The sequence below is a fragment of the Geotrypetes seraphini genome, chromosome 1 (assembly GCF_902459505.1).
Source record: "Geotrypetes seraphini chromosome 1, aGeoSer1.1, whole genome shotgun sequence".
Taxonomy (NCBI): Eukaryota; Metazoa; Chordata; class Amphibia; order Gymnophiona; family Dermophiidae; genus Geotrypetes; species Geotrypetes seraphini.
The window spans coordinates 4,470,993-4,486,867 of NC_047084.1; the positions used below are offsets into that span (position 1 = coordinate 4,470,993).

Consider the following 15,875-nt stretch of genomic DNA (forward strand, 5'->3'; position numbering starts at 1 on the left):
TCGATTTGCGATATATAACCGGAGCAACCTTTTTACCTCTAGTCCATCATTATTTTTCCCTTCCCTTTTTCACCCTTAATACGAATTTGTAATCTTTCCATACCCTCTTTTACATTTGTTTCAGTCAGTCTTGTCTCATCTACTATCTGTCTTAATATTTGGAAAATATCCCCTCCCCTGTTTTGTATATTGTACACCACTTACATTTTGGTTTTTGGCTATATTTTCAGTATATCAAATAAACTGAACTGAACTCCAACAGTTGTAGACAATACACAGAGTCTAAGTTCCCAACTATAGTTCAGGGTTGTCTCAATGAATACCTTTGGAGGGGCATAATCAAAAAAAAGTCTAAATCCCCTTTTGGCCTAAGGTCCTAAACATTGAAAGCAGAAGCAGGGAAAATGTCTATTATAAAAAAAAAGCGTCCAAAAGGAGGTTTTTTTTGATAATGGCCTGCCATACGTACAGCTGTTTAAACGCCCAGAGCATCACTATGTCTAAACTTAAGACGTATAATAAACTCAAAAAAAGCCTAAGTCCCAAACACCCAAAGCCAGGCCTTTTAGGCAGAGGAGCCAGTCCTTCAACTATAAGCTGGATTCTGTAACCGGTAAAAACAACACCGGTTACAGAATCCACCCCCCCTCCCATCCCCACCCTCGCAACGATTGTGGCAGGAGAGATGGCTCATCTCCCCTGTCGCGATAACGATACCACCAAGTGCCGCCAAACACAGCACTTGGGATCACTATCACAGCAGGAGATATAAGCCATCTCTCCTGCCACGATCCACACCCCCTCAAACTCTCCTGCCCCACCGAAACCCCACCCACCCGACACGATTGGGGCAGGAGGGAGCCCAAACCCTCCTGCCCCTCCGAAACCCCACCCACCTGACACGATTGGGGCAGGAGGGAGCCCAAACCCTCCTGCCCCTCCGAAACCCCACCCATCCAACATGATTGGGGCAGGAGGAAGCCCAAGCCCTCCTGCCCCGGAGACTAACCAACCCCCCCCGACTCAATCAGGGCAGGAAGGAGCCCAAGACTTCCTGCCCCAGCGAAATCCCCTATTCCCCCCCCCCCCCACTAAGATACGTGCAGGAGGGATCCCAGGCCCTCCTGCCCTCGGCGCACCCCCTTCCACGATTGCCCCCCAAACCCCTGATCGGCCCCCCACCTGCTGACCTCAAGACCACCCCTGCCAACTCCTCGATACCACCCTCCACCCTCGACACCCCCCCTGTACCTGAAAAACAGTTGGACAGATGGACGGGTCCCAAGCCCATCCATCCGGCAGGCCCGCCATCCGTCGAATGGCGGGCCTTAGGGCTTGATTGTCCCAGACGCCTCAAACCCTGCCCATATGTGGGGCCTGAGGTGCCTGGGCCAACCGAAATCGGCCCAGTATCCTTAGGCACCTCCTGTGGGCTTCTATGGAGCTGGAGAGTCGGAAAGATGTTTTCGACTGGTCTCCAGCAGTCACTTCTTGGGTTGATTGGCCAGTCCAGTCGATTTAAAAATTTTGGTTGATGAATCGCATCCCTATCTACTGTGCATGCGTTTCTCCTCATTTGCATGCACAGATTCGAAGCGGATCGCAGGAGAGGTAAGTGAATCAGGCCGGAGGGAAATTTGCTCATTAAGGGGTCGCAAACCAATCGGTACACGATCGGTTTGCTTTGTGAATCTAGCCCTTAGTTAGGTGCTTAGATCATCTAGGCATGCCGCTCTAGGTATGGAACTTTAGGCATCCTTTATAGATTTAGGGCCATAGACACAGAAGTCCCTCGAAAATCAGTCCACGTCTTTTCAATCTCAACATCCATCATGGAGCTGAGCTATCACAGGAACAAATTATGCAGGAAAAACTCCCCACAGCTTTGAAATTCAGATTGGTAAGCACCTTCAAAGGGATTTGCTGGCTGATGAAATTTTCCTGATCATCTGAAGATTAATTACTGCACCATTATTTCATTCTTCTCCTGAGTAAAGAGAAATGTTTAAGCTGAAGTGTAGAGCTTTGTTTGCACTTGCGCTAAAAATGGAAACTTTAATTAATACAACAGTAAAACATATTAAACATTGATCTGTATATGAGAAGAAGTGCCTGTGCCTTATGTTTGTCATATACTAGAATTAGAAGTCCAACGTTTAGTGTCCTTTAAATTCTATAAATGGTGGCCAAGGTTGGGCATGCAATTGGGTGTACAGTTAAAGGATAGGGCCAGTTATCCATATAACAATTAACTAATTGGCAATAAATGTCAATAATTGGCGCTATTCTCTATTCTATAAACAGCATATCTAATTTCATAAGAACATAAGAGTTGCCATACTGGGACAGACCATCAAGCCCAGTATCCTGTTTCCAACAGTGACCAATCCAGGTCACAAGTACGTGGCAAGGTTCCAAAAGAATAAAACAGATTTTATGCTGCTTATCCTAGGAATAAGTAGTGGATTTTCCCAAGTCCATCTAATAATGCATTATGGACTTTTCTTTTAGGAAACTATCCAAGCCTTTTTTTATACCCTGCTAAGCTAACTGCTTTTATCACATTCTCTGGCAATGAGTTCCAGAGTTTAATTGCACATTGACCTCCAAATTCTATAAATTCTATGTGCAACAATGTTTACTTGGCAAAAAAGGGGAGGGGTGGGATAGACTCTTCATTCTGTAGATTCTGAGTCATCACTTTTTCATCTCTGATCTTTAGCAGGAAAGTTATTAAGAACATAAGAATAGCCCGTTCTCATAGTGGCCAATCCAGGTCACTAGTACCTGGCCCAAGGTGTAGCAATATTCCATGCTACCGATACAGGGCAAGCAGTGGCTTCCCTCATGTCTTCCTCAATAACAGACTATGGACTTTTCCTCCAGGAACTTGTCCAAACCTTTCTTAAAACCAACTACGCTATCTGCTCTTACCACATCCATTCCAGAGCTTAACTATTCTCTGAATGAAAATTTTTTTCCTCCAATTAGTTTTAAAAGTATTTCCCTGTAACTTCATCAAGTGTCCCCTAGTCTTTGTAATTTTTGATGGCATGAAAAATCGATCTACATGTACCTGTTCTACTCCACTCAGGATTTTGTAGACTTCAATCATATCTCCCCTCAGCCGTCTCTCAATTAATTGCCGTCTTAGAGTAGGAATGAGAAAATCCAATATGGCATTTTTTAGAGATTTAGAAAAGTGAAAGCAAGATGTATGAGTATGTGTCAGCATGTGGTATAGTAAAACATTCAGGGAGTTGGTAATTGAGAGAGCACTAATCTAGCATTTTACACTGACGGAACAAAAGCGTGCAGGACAAAGCCACGTTGACATTTTGGCACAGACAATTGTGCGCAAGACTCCAGCGCACCGCTGTAAAAGTTAATTTTAAAGAGCTCCGACGGGATTTGGGGGGGGACCCCCCCTTATTTAATACTGTTCGCGCTGCCATTCGGGGGGGGGGGTTGGGGGTACAACCCCCCACATTATACAGAAAACTTAACTTTTTCCTAAAAAATTGGGAAAAAGTTAAGTTTCCTCTATAATGGGGTTCCAACCCCCCAACTCCTCCCCAACGGCAGCGCGAACACTATTAAGTAAACTGAGGGGGTTCTTAAAATTAACTTTTCCGGCGGCACGCTGGAGACTTGCGCCCAATTGTCTGGGCTCAAATGTCGGCATGGCTTTGTCCCGCACGCTAATGGCTGTGAACCCATTTTACCCATATTTGGGCTTAGATTATTACCCAGTCTGTTCAGCTAAGGAGACAGGATCAGGGACAGAATGGGATACAGTTTGGAGATTTGCACAGAGCTTTGGATAATCAAAACTACACATGTATTTTCCAATGGAAAAATGACACTGAGAAAAAGCAGGTGCAACCTGTGTATATAATTTTTAGGGGTGGGGGCTCACAAATCAAGTCAACGCTCGGTTTGCGAGTTACAGTTTGCTCGAGTGTTTTGCTCGTCTTGCAAAACACTCGCAAACCGCGTTACTCGCAAACCGAGGTTTGACTGTATGTATAACATGCCCTTGACCTACCTAAACCCCTCCCAAGACCACACCTCCTTGAAGTTGTGCATTCCGGGATCTGAATGTATAACTTATGGAATACCAACTAAGAGCAGTTACATGCCATTTCTTGCCATGGAATGATGCTACTATTTGGGTTTTTTGCCAGGTACTTGTAACTTGGATTGGCCTTGGTGAAGACGGACCACTAAATGGCTAAATGGACCACTGGTCTGACCCAGTAAGGCTGTTCTTATGTTCTTACGTAATTGCTAATTGTGCAAATTACTGCCAATTGTAGCCTGTAATGCTTGTTAACACCAATTATTGGCTCATTATTATATTAAGTTACACATGTAACTGACCTTATTCTATAACGTCCTTGTGCAAATTTGTGGCACTAGTAGGAAATTTGGGCGCACAATTATCAGCAAATAGCAATTTGTTGCAAATGACAGCTCATCCCTAGTCATGTTCTAGGCGTGATAATCAAAGCAAATACCTATGCAGATCTTAACGTTGATTGTCGATGCAAACCTCGGGGTTAAAAGTAACCACAGAGACCTTGACGCAGTACGTGTTACAACATTGCACAAAGCTTCCGAACACAGGGTTCTAACTCAGGCAATCAAACAAGTTCAAGTTCAAGTTCAATTTTATTTGATGAATCGCCTATAACACTTTCTAAGCGATGTACAATTTAAAACAACATATAAGATAACAAACAGTATTAAAAACAAAAATTCATAACGAAATTTTTAAAGAGCAAAAATTTATAACATACAGTGTTAGAACTTAAGGGGTTACAACACTAACTAGGTACATTAGGGAAAAAGGGGCACAGTTACAGTTTTCTCAATCTAAGATGGAAGAAACATTAAAGGTAAACACATAGGGAAGGGGCAAAAATATATTTAGAAGATTAAAATTTTGAGCTTGAAAAACCAAATTTTTTTAAACAGAGTTTTAAATCTTTAAATAATAAAAGCATCTTTAAATAAAAATTTTTAAAGATTTTTTAAAGGAACTGAGGTCTTTTTCTTTTCTTATATAGAGGGGCAGGGCATTCCAGGTTTGAGGAGCTAAAACGGAGAACATTTCGTTTCTTCTTGTGCCTACTATTTTTAGAGAAGGGACTGATAATAGATCTTGAGATGAGGATCGAAGGGATCGAGAAGAATGATAAGGAATAATCATTTTGGATATAAATTGTGGTTCATTAGATGCCATAGTCTTAAAGATTAGTAGTGCTATTTTAAAAGTGATTCGGTGGTTAATGGGTAGCCAATGGGATTTGATCAATAATGGGGTTACATGGTCATATTTTTTTGCTTTATGGATTAGTTATATTGCGGTATTTTGGATAATTTGAAGCCTCTTTTTGTCTTTTTGCGGTATATTGAAGAGTAAAGAGTTGCAATAATCTAGTTTTGATATTATCATAGAATGAGTAAGTATGCTAATGGATTTGGGCTCTAAAAAAGAGGAAATAGAGCGTATAAGACGGAGTTTGTAAAAACAGGATTTGACGATTTGGTTGATGTGGTCATGGAAATTTAAGTTAGAGTCAATAATTACACCTAAGATTTTTAATGATGATACTGATACGATTGGAGAATTGTCGAGTAAAAAAGAGGATATTGGGACGATGTCTTTTCTCCAAGTAAAAATCATTGTTTGTGTTTTCTGTATGTTCAAAGATAGCTTATTGGAGCTAAGCCAAGTTTTAATTTTTTCTAGTTTACTATTAATTTCTTTAATTTCATCGTCCTTTTCTGGGTCAAGCGGGTGAAGAAGTTGGATGTCGTCTGCATATGAGAATGAGGTGAAACCTAATGATTGGCAGATAGTGAGTAATGGGGAAAGAAAGATATTAAATAGGAGAGGTGATAGAATAGAACCTTGGGGTATTCCAAAAGATGTAGTATAAGGAGCAGAGTGATCTTCATTAATAACAACAATAGATGAACGATCAGAGAGAAAAGAATTAAACCAGTTTAAGATTTGTCCACTAACACCAAAAGATTCCAGACGGTTAAGTAACAGAGTGTGATCTATAGTGTCAAAAGCTGAGGAAAGATCCAAGGAGAATAAGGCAACTGATTTGTGGTGATCAAGAAAATAATGAATATTATTTATAAGACCTAGCAATGAATATTCTGTGTTGTGATGTTTCCGAAATCCCGTTTGGTTTGGGTGTAAAGCATTAGAAGTTTCAATAAAATCCGATAATTGTTCAAAGACAAGTTTTTCAGTCACTTTTGCTAAAAACGGTAAATTAGAAATTGGTCGATAATTAGATACATCGTTACGATTGGCGTTAAATTTTTTCAGAATGGGAGTCCCTTCCTAATGTATTCCCCTTCTCCATTTACCTCCTTTTATTTTTTTCTATCTCGATGTATTTACAATCTTTCCTTCCCCTAGGTACCCGTTCATCTCATATACGTCAATGTGTAAATGTTTCCCCTTTTTCTTTCTTTCTTTTTTTTTTTTATTAGCCATAGATATGATTTTACTTTATCTCATTTTAAGACTTTTTATTTTTAATCATTTTTATTTTATTGTTACCATTTAGACATTTGCTTGATAAACGGTATATCAAAAATAAAGAAAACTTGAAACACATACACACAAAAAATAGTTTTTATTCCCGATGCAGTAAACTAAGAGCAGTAAATTCCTATGGCATTAAGAAGTGGAAAAGGATAAACTGTGAGCACGTCTGTAACGTGCAGACAGGTACCTGTATATCTTTGCTGAGCCGCTTCACTATGTTTGTGATGATCCATACGTGGTTTTCCAGCAGTTTCCGAGCCACTGTCTCCCCCTGGTAATGTCCTTGGCTTGCTCGCAGACTAGAGATAAAGTCATCTTTGATCCGGAAAGCTTGATCCAGCAGAGAGGCTGTGGTCTTCTCTTGGCTTGATAGTCTGTCTGCCAAAAAATAAATGTTTCTTTCTGGAAGAGCAGGCAAAAAAGATTGTCCCCTGTCCGGACAAAAAAAAAATAAATTTATAGGTTACTTCTGTGTCTCTGCAATCTTGATGCAGCTGGAAATAGAAGTTAATAAATAAAAACAGCATAAAGTGATACCTTTTATTCAACCTACTTAATACATTTCTATTTTTTTTTTTTTTTTAATATCTTCTTTAAATTTGTATAAACATTTCAGTAAAACAAAAAAATTCACCCAGGTCCATATTCTATAAATGGTGGCTTAAGTTAGGCTCCAGTGAGCACCCTACTGGTGCCTAACTTAAGTGCAAAATGCCATATAAAAAGCATTTAAAGAAAAATGTAGGTGCCTACCTGCACCTAAAAAAAAGGCACCTACATTGCGACTGTGGAGGCGGTTTAAGATGCCGTGTGGCTATGGCTGGAAGTGTCATTATGCATTGTAAAGCACCTCTGAGCCGCAATTCATGTGCCAGAAATGTAGGTCTTGAAAACCCTGGCCTATGTTTCCAGCACCTACCTATCAGGAAGCCGCGATTCTACAAATGGCGCCAGTGTGTGATTGATACGGGATCGGCAGCCATTTTTCAGGCAGCTGCCAATACCAGCGCCTTTTGTAGAATCTGGCCCCCAGTGTCTCAGGCATTTCTAAAAAAGGCTAGTGGAAATCGCCATGCTGCCAAAGACCTTGTTCTACGCTTATAGGCTTGCTATTACAGCTGCTAGTATGCAATGTTTATGTATATTGTTATACTCACCGCATACGTTATTCATATGTAGAAGTAAGGCTCTCCCAAGATTTCTGAGGCTTGCGCTCCTAATCTTCTGTGAGTTTTGTTTTAAATTTGGCTAATTTTAGATGGCTGCGAGCTGCATTTGGTTTATCTTTCAGAATGTTATCTTAAGATTTTACAAATGATTTTCAATCTGTATTTGGCTTCTTTTTAGATCGCTGCATTAAAGCCACATTTGAGTTCATTTTTAGACTGCATGTAACCTTTCTTTTGAAAATACTTGATTTTTGTGTGCCTTCCGCAAAATGTCCAAACCCGGATTTGGATGTCATATCAAAAATGGCCCTCAAAGCCTACAAAAGTTTACTAACATATCAATATCAGAATTTACATCTGCTCTGAGTCAAGGATAACTGCCATCTAATTGCTTCTTGGACTGTATGCTACTTGCAGCATCTACACAATATACATTAAAGCAGTGGTCTCAAACTCAAACCCTTAGTGGGGCCACATTTTGGATTTGTAGGTACTTGGAGGGCCGCAGAAAAAATAGTTAATGTCTTATTAAAGAAATGACAATTTTGCATGAGGTAAAACTCTTTATAGTTTATAAATCTTTCCTTTAACAGTTAAAGGAAAGATTTATAAACTATAAAGAGTTTTACCTCATGCAAAATTGTCATTAACTATTTTTTCTGCGGCCCTCACATTTAAAGTTTAATATCTTTCCTTTCTCAAAACTGACACATTTCAATCACTATATTGAAAATAAAATCATTTTCCCTACCTTTGTTGGCTGGTGACTTTATTTTTCTGTGCTTTTAACTATGTTTCCAGGGCCTTCTTGTCCTTTGACTGTTTTTCTCTCCGTCTTCACTTTCTGCCTTGCAACCATCTTTGGGATTAACTTAATATTCAATTTTTCTGCATTCTTTTCAAAATCTACGTTTCCATGTCTTACCTTCCCTTCTATCTCTCTCTTCTTCCATCCCTATTTCCATGGTCTGACATCTCTTTCTTTCCTTTGTCTCCCTCCCTCCTTCCTTTCCCCTGGTCTGGCATCTATCTCCTTCCCTCCCCCAACTTTTTATTTCTTTCACCCTGCCCCCTTCTTTCTTTCTCTCTCTCTCCATGCCCCCTTTATTTTTATATGTCTGTCTTTCTCTCTCTCTCTATGCCCCCTTTCTTTCTTTTTTTCTTTTTCCATGCCCACCCTTTCATTCTGTCTTTCTCTCTCCATGCCCCTTTCTGTCTGTGTCCCGTCTCCCTTCTTTCTTTCTGTCTCCCTGTCCCCCCCCTTTCTTTCTTTCTTTCTCCCTGACCTCCCCCAAGCCACCACCATTGGGGAACAGGCCGCCACCGCCACAATCGGGGAACAGGCCAGCGCCGAAGTCTTAGCTCTCTCTGCTTATCTCCCCTAGCGCGGGCCGACCAATTCTCGCCACCCGATGTCAATTCTAACTTCGGAGAGGAAGTTCCGGGCCAGCCAGGCAGCGATTGGCTGGCCCAAACTTCCTCCCCGACATTAGAATTGACGTCGGGTGGCGAGAATTGGTCGGCTCCGAGCTGGGGAAGATAAGCAGGGACTGTTAAGACCTCGGAGCTGGCCTGTTCCCCGATTGTGGTGGCTTGGGTTAGGGCAGTGAGACGGGAAGGGAAGCAGAGGACAGATCGCGGGCTGCAAAATAGTCCCTGGGGGGGGCCACGTGTTTGAGACCGCTGCATTAAAGCATACTAATAGATGCTGAAGTGCTCATTTCTCCTGCCTGTACACTGCATACAAATATGAAATTCTTGTCCTAGGTTTCTCAGAACTGCATTGCCTTGGCTGCGTGCCTTAAAATCAAATGAGCCAGTTTTATAAAATGTCAATCAAGTGGCACCATTTTTAAATGATATCGCCTTTATGTGTAAAACTTCAATATGCAGAGTCTGGAAATGGAATTAGAAGAAATTACTTTCACTATGGAACTTGATAGCAACACAATACATGCACAGGATAGGAGTAATTATATAAGGTTTTCATGCATAAAACAGTATTTTATGGGAAGAAATAAGTGCTTAGAGAATTGCCTGAGGGTGAGAATGAATAAAAGTGCATGCTATCTGCACATACAGGGTGATTTTGTAATCTAGGGCAGTGGTTCCCAACCCTGTCCTGGAGGACCATCAGACCAATCGGGTTTTCAGGCTAGCCCTAATGAATATGCATGGAGCAGATTAGCATGCCTATCACTTCCATTATATGCAAATCTCTCTCATGCATATTCATTAGGGCTAACCTGAAAACCTGATTGGCCTGGTGGTCCTCCAGGACAGGGTTGGGAACCACTGATCTAGGGGATCACATTTGCTTATGTATTATGCAAGTAACTGTTTAGAATGCTACCAGTGATGTGCATAGGTGTAAACTTTCTTGCATGGCGTCCAATTGCCATTCTGCACATGCCCACTTAACTTACATAGCATGGGTTTGCAAGAGGGGTGCAATCGCCTGAGCGGATTTCTGAGGTTAAGTCTGTGCACACACAGCCAGACACACAGGGAAGGTGCAACAAAACTCTTTATTAATTCAGAAACCTGAGCCTGTTACTTCACAGGCTCAGGGAAAGGAAAAATAGCCTCTTAGTCAAAAGCATTAAAAAAAAAAAAAGTCGTGAAATGGGCATGTGACTTACAGGGCCCAAGATACTGTTTTTGGCCAATGGCTTCCATACAGATTGCAACCGTTTTCTCTAGTCACCTAACCAGGTCTGGCCCCAGCCAGACCCTAGAACAAGGCTCACATTACATCAGCAAAAGTAGCTGGCTTACCTCAGCCAAGCAGTCAAAGCTAGGGTTACCAGATATCCAGGAAAACCAAGACAGATTTTCCAAAACCTGGTATTTGTCTGGGTTTTGGAAAGCCCCTACCAGTTCTGGCCGCATCTAGAGGGCCAGTGAGCGAATGATGTCACACACATGCGCTCATGCTCCAGGCCCTTCAGACACGGCCGGAGCTAGTTATAGAATACAGGAGGCTTGCTGGGGCAGGGCAGGGCTGGGGGCGGAGCAGGGCAGGACTGGGGCCAGAGTGGGGCAGAGCCAGAGGAAGAGTGAGGCGGGGCAGGTTATGTGTCTGCAATTTTCTTTTTCAAAATATGGTAACCCTAGTAAAAGCATACTTGAAATGACTCTTCTCTTCTCCCCTAGATTCTCTAAACCTTGTTCAGGCTCTGTCTCATATTCCCTGGCAGTTGCTTCCTGGACTCCTCCCCTCCTGTCTCACATCTGCCTTGGGAAGAGCTACCTATGTTAAGGTGGCTCTGACACTATGAGGGAGTATCCAGCAGAGGGAGTGGTAGCATCCTATAGACTCCCTCATAGTGGGGTATACATGGGGGTGGAGCATAGGCAGGGTTTTCACGTATATGCAGAATACTGTAAGTCATGTGCATTCTTACTGCTCTTACGCACACACACTTACAGCACCTCTATGGTTGGTTTAAGTGCAAGTGCCAAAATGTTAGGGGTGTTAATACCCGGTTATGCTAGTTTTCCATAACAGAAAGTGGGCGCCATCTTTCCATTATAAGATAGGCATCTACTGTGCTTCCTTGGAATGCCTCATTGGAGGCACCTATAAAACTGCCTCCATGAGAGGCAATTTTATAAAATATTTTCTGTATGTAAAGCATGTTTTATGCCTGGAAAAAGGTCATAAACTTGTTCATAGGTACAGTCAAACCTCGGTTTGCGAGTAATCCGGTTTGTGAGTGTTTTGCAAGACGAGCAAAACATTCTTGCAAACCGAGTGTTGACTCGATTTGCGAGCACCCCCCCCCCCCCGATAACTGGCATCGCTCCCCCCCGCGTGAACCGGCACCCCCCGCCCAAATTACCCCCCCCCCCCCCCCGTCTGGCACCGGCACACAACCCACAGGACGTGCCGGTGCTGCTAGAAGATCTTCCTGCCTCTGCCGGTCTTGAGCATGCATCTGTGGATGCTCAAGGCCTTCTAATTCTCCCTCTCGCTGAGATTCTTGGAGACCTCCAAGCTCAAGGCACTGGAATATGTCTGTTTGACAAGAGCTCAACAGGACTCTTTAAATGCAAGTAGAAGCTTTAATTTTGCTTTTGGTCATTAGGGTTTGTTTGTTTTTTTCTTTTTTTCTATTGTTTGTCACTGTGCTTATGAGAAAGAAGCCCAGAATTGTTAAGGGTGCTATTTTTTTCTCTTTGCATGAGAAAGATCAGGGAAGTGGCTAAACTGTGCAAAGAAAACTAATGCATAATTTTGGGCGTGCGATCTATTGATATAATTGGGCCAGCCTACCCAGTCCAGGCAAGTGGCATCCAGGCCTGGTGCTGCTTGGCATAGCAAGGGCCTAGCAAGGTGGATGAATCCAACAGTAAAGATTTTTTTCCCTCTTTTGCCTGGTGTGCAAACAAGGATTTTGGATTGTGTTTTTTTTCTGTGCAAGACAAGTGTTGTGGGGGAAGGGTGGAAGCCCTCCTTCCCTCAGGAAGAAAAAAGGACTGTTATAAGCTATTATGAATGAGCTGATATTTTATATGAGGTTTTTTTGGTTTTTTTTGTAAGCTCTGTTATTGTTACCCTCATTGAGGGAAAGGTGAAGGGCGAAGCAAGCCCACCAGGGTTACTTAAGACCCAGTTACTTAAGAACAAGTACATGAACTTTGATCCTGACAAGTTTAAAATAAGTGGCTATAAGTTGAGTCTGGAAATAAAGCTGAAATCTTTATTTTTCCTACTTAAAGACTGTGTGTGGTGTTTTGTGGGAGTACATTACACCAGAGCCAGGTCCATCAGCGCATTGAATCTTAGGCTGAAGTTAAGTCATACACCCAACTGTTTGACCGGACAGGGGTCCAGGCTGGATCTTGAAGGGTTATCTGGGTGTCCCTGTCACAATATACATGCAGAAATTATAATCAATTCCAATTAATATTAATAATTGCATCTTACGATTCCAATTATTGGCACTAATGGGCTCATTGTTCAATTAAATTGCAAGTGTAATTTTTAGTGCCTGTTACAGAATTAAGCTGAGTGTGAGGAAGGCAAAGGGTATCTATCTTCAAAGGATTTTGGAGATTCGTTCTTTTTTTTTTTATATATTCTTTCTTCATTTTCAAGATTACATTAAGTGTTAAAATATATTCAATCACAGACAACTCAGAGGCAGGTGGGAGACCACCAAAACTGCTTTTTATGTGAGCGCTCTCCTTCCAGCATTATGAATACCATTATTATCACAGCATACAGTAAAACTTATCAGCACCATGAAGACTGAAGGAAAAGGGGATTGAGGGGTACAATTAGAGGGTTACTATATAGTACAAAATGCTTTAGAGTAATAGATCACTTACAGGTCATTGACCTGGGGGGCCGCCGCCGGAGCGGACTGCTGGGCATGATGGACCTATGGTCTGACTTGGCAGAGGCGATGCTTATGTTCTTATGTTCACCGTGGGTGGCAAATATTACAGAAGTCACCTGGTTGCAGTACAGCTACTGATAAGTTGCCATTGGATATTGCTGGAGAAAGTATTTTTGATTTGAACAGACATAAATGAGAGCCTGCGATAGTGTTTTAAAGCAACAAAGGTCTGGACAAGTGTATAGAATCCATCCTTTGATAAGATCCTTTGACCTATTGTACCTTAATTTTCTGAAGCTCTCTTACATAATCACATATTTGTAGTTTTCAGTAATTTAAGATGCAATATAATAAAAAGTAACAGCATGAGTAATATGAATATATGAAGAAGAGTCCCACAGTGTTGATTCTTTCCACTTTATGGTTTGTGAGAAACACAGATTCATTATTGCCCAGCTAGAATTATAAGGCCCCTTACATATATCATTATATTTAAACATAAGAACATAAGAATTACCGCTGCTGGGTCAGACCAGTGGTCCATCATGCCCAGCAGTCCGCTCACGTGACAGCCCTCTGGTCAAAGACCAGCGCCCTAACTGAGACTAGCCCTACCTGCGTACGTTCTGGTTCAACAGGAACTTGTCTAACTTTGTCTTGAATTCCTGGAGGATGTTTTTCCCTATGACAGACTCCGGAAGAGCGTTCCAGTCTTCTACCACTCTCTAGATGACGAAGAACTTCCTTACGTTTGTACGGAATCTATCCCCTTTCAATTTTAGAGAGTGCCCTCTCGTTCTCCCTACCTTGGAGAGGGTGAACAACCTGTCCTTATCTACTAAGTTTATTCCCTTCAGTATCTTGAATGTTTCAATCATGTCCCCTTGCAGTCTCCTCTTATCATGGGAGAAGAGGCCCAGTTTCTCTAATCTTTTGCTGTACGGCAACTCCTCCAGCCCCTTCACCATCTTAGTCGCTCTTCTCTGCACCCTTTTGAGTAGTACCGTGTCCTTCTTCATGTACGGCGACCAGTGCTGGACGCAGTACTCCAGGTGAGGGCGCACCATGGCCTGGTACAGCAGCATGATAACCTTCTCCGATCTGTTCATGATCCCCTTCTTTATCATTCCTAGCATTGTGTTCACCCTTTTTGCTGCCACTGCCGTGTTTCATTATGAAAGCAGAATACTGCCTCAATAACAATAAATGTTTTTGCATTGATGCCTAGAAGAAATTTCACTGGCAGATATTCTGAAGCACTGAAGCAACTATGTTGAATTCCTACTATAAGTCGTGTTTGCCTGCAATAACACTGAACGCTTCTTCACTCAGCAAACCCTGTTTTTTGTGACTGCATGTGGTCTTCCCCAGGTATCATCCACCAGTAAATTCTGACACCTTGGTATCATGACTTCATATGTGTCCAGAAATGGTATCAGATCCTGAAAAAGCTCATAAAACAACTGGACTCCTCGAAGGCAACCTATAAATAGCAGGCCAATAGGAAAAAAAAATAGAAGGATTTACATATGCCATAGGTTAGAAAGTGGCTGGCTTAAAACAAACAAACCATAAACCCTAAAATCCAGTCCATCAACAAACTTTAATTCCAGTCACTGTTCTAAACTTAAGTTCTATTTTCTGCTCTAGGTTCTGGCTCTGGTTCCCATGTCAAGCTTCAGTTCTAATTCCAAGCTCCAGTTTTACATTCCATCTCAAATTCTGGTTGGAGTTCTGGTTTCAGATCCAGCTTCTAAACCCAGCTCCTGATCCAGCTCCACCGCATGCAAATCTCTCTTATAGATATTCATTGTGGCTATCCTTAAACCTGACTGGCTGGGGTTCCTTCGGGACCAGGTTTGAGAACCACCGCTATAGGGTATTGATTTCACCAGATTGACCAGGCATGCCTTAAAAGGGACCATGATACTCACATATAGGGAAAGAATAGAGTTAATGCATTGGGGGATAAGGGGGAGGGAAGGGGGAAGGGCAAAATTCTTTATTATGAACCCATTATTTTCCAGTTTACTCCTAGTTGGCTTCCTGCACAACTTCTGTTCCTGCTCTGAATAGCAAATATGTCTCCCTTGCAACCAGTTCATATCGCAGCAATCTTCACAGTTGGAAGGACACATTTTGTGCAGATCCACATTAAAGAATGAAAACACTCTGGCGGTGAAATAGAGCTATTTTCTTAATCCACTGTATTCCCTTTTACTCTAAATAAACTACTTTAATTTCCTTTGGGAATTTCTAACTATGGTGTTTTGATGCCAAACTCTCAATGAGCCAAATACTAAAAGCTTATGTGGTAGGCAGTTTGACGAGGCTATCAATATTTCTTTAGATATTGAAAAAGAAATATGAACCTTAACTGTACAAACTTCATGGGCAATGAAAGTGAACAAATATCTGGAATTCTTTTTCTCAGGCTGCAATGAAGTTTTTTCAGGTTGGTTTGGAAGATATTCAGTTTCCATCAGCTTGAATTTTGGATGCTTCCATATTTTTTCAGAATAATGACCTTTTACAAAGGTGTGCTAGGGCCTTAATGCGCACAATAGCGTGCGTTAAATTCCCGAGCGCGCTAGCTACTACTGCCTCCTTTTTAGGAGGTGGTAGATTTTCGGCTACCACATGCTAAAGCGCGCAGTAATTTTGTGCGTGCGCTAAAAACCCTAGCGCACCTTCGTAAAAGGAGCCCCGTGCCAAATAACAATAGGAATCTGCTCAGAATAGAATCATAGTGGAAAGAAGGCAAATAAGACAGGGCTGGGC

The 15,875-nt window shown here is 41.9% G+C and overlaps 1 protein-coding gene across 2 annotated transcripts in view; it reads right to left on the reverse strand.

Annotated features, from left to right (window-relative positions):
• FAM81B (family with sequence similarity 81 member B) overlaps window positions 1–15,875 on the reverse strand; it is a 119,523-nt gene that overhangs the window by 68,404 nt on the left and 35,244 nt on the right. For both annotated transcript variants that reach the window (XM_033929202.1, XM_033929203.1), the window contains exon 3: window positions 6,765–7,008. In XM_033929202.1, coding sequence (XP_033785093.1) covers window positions 6,765–7,008 — 244 coding nt within the window. The remainder of the gene's footprint in view (window positions 1–6,764; window positions 7,009–15,875) is intronic.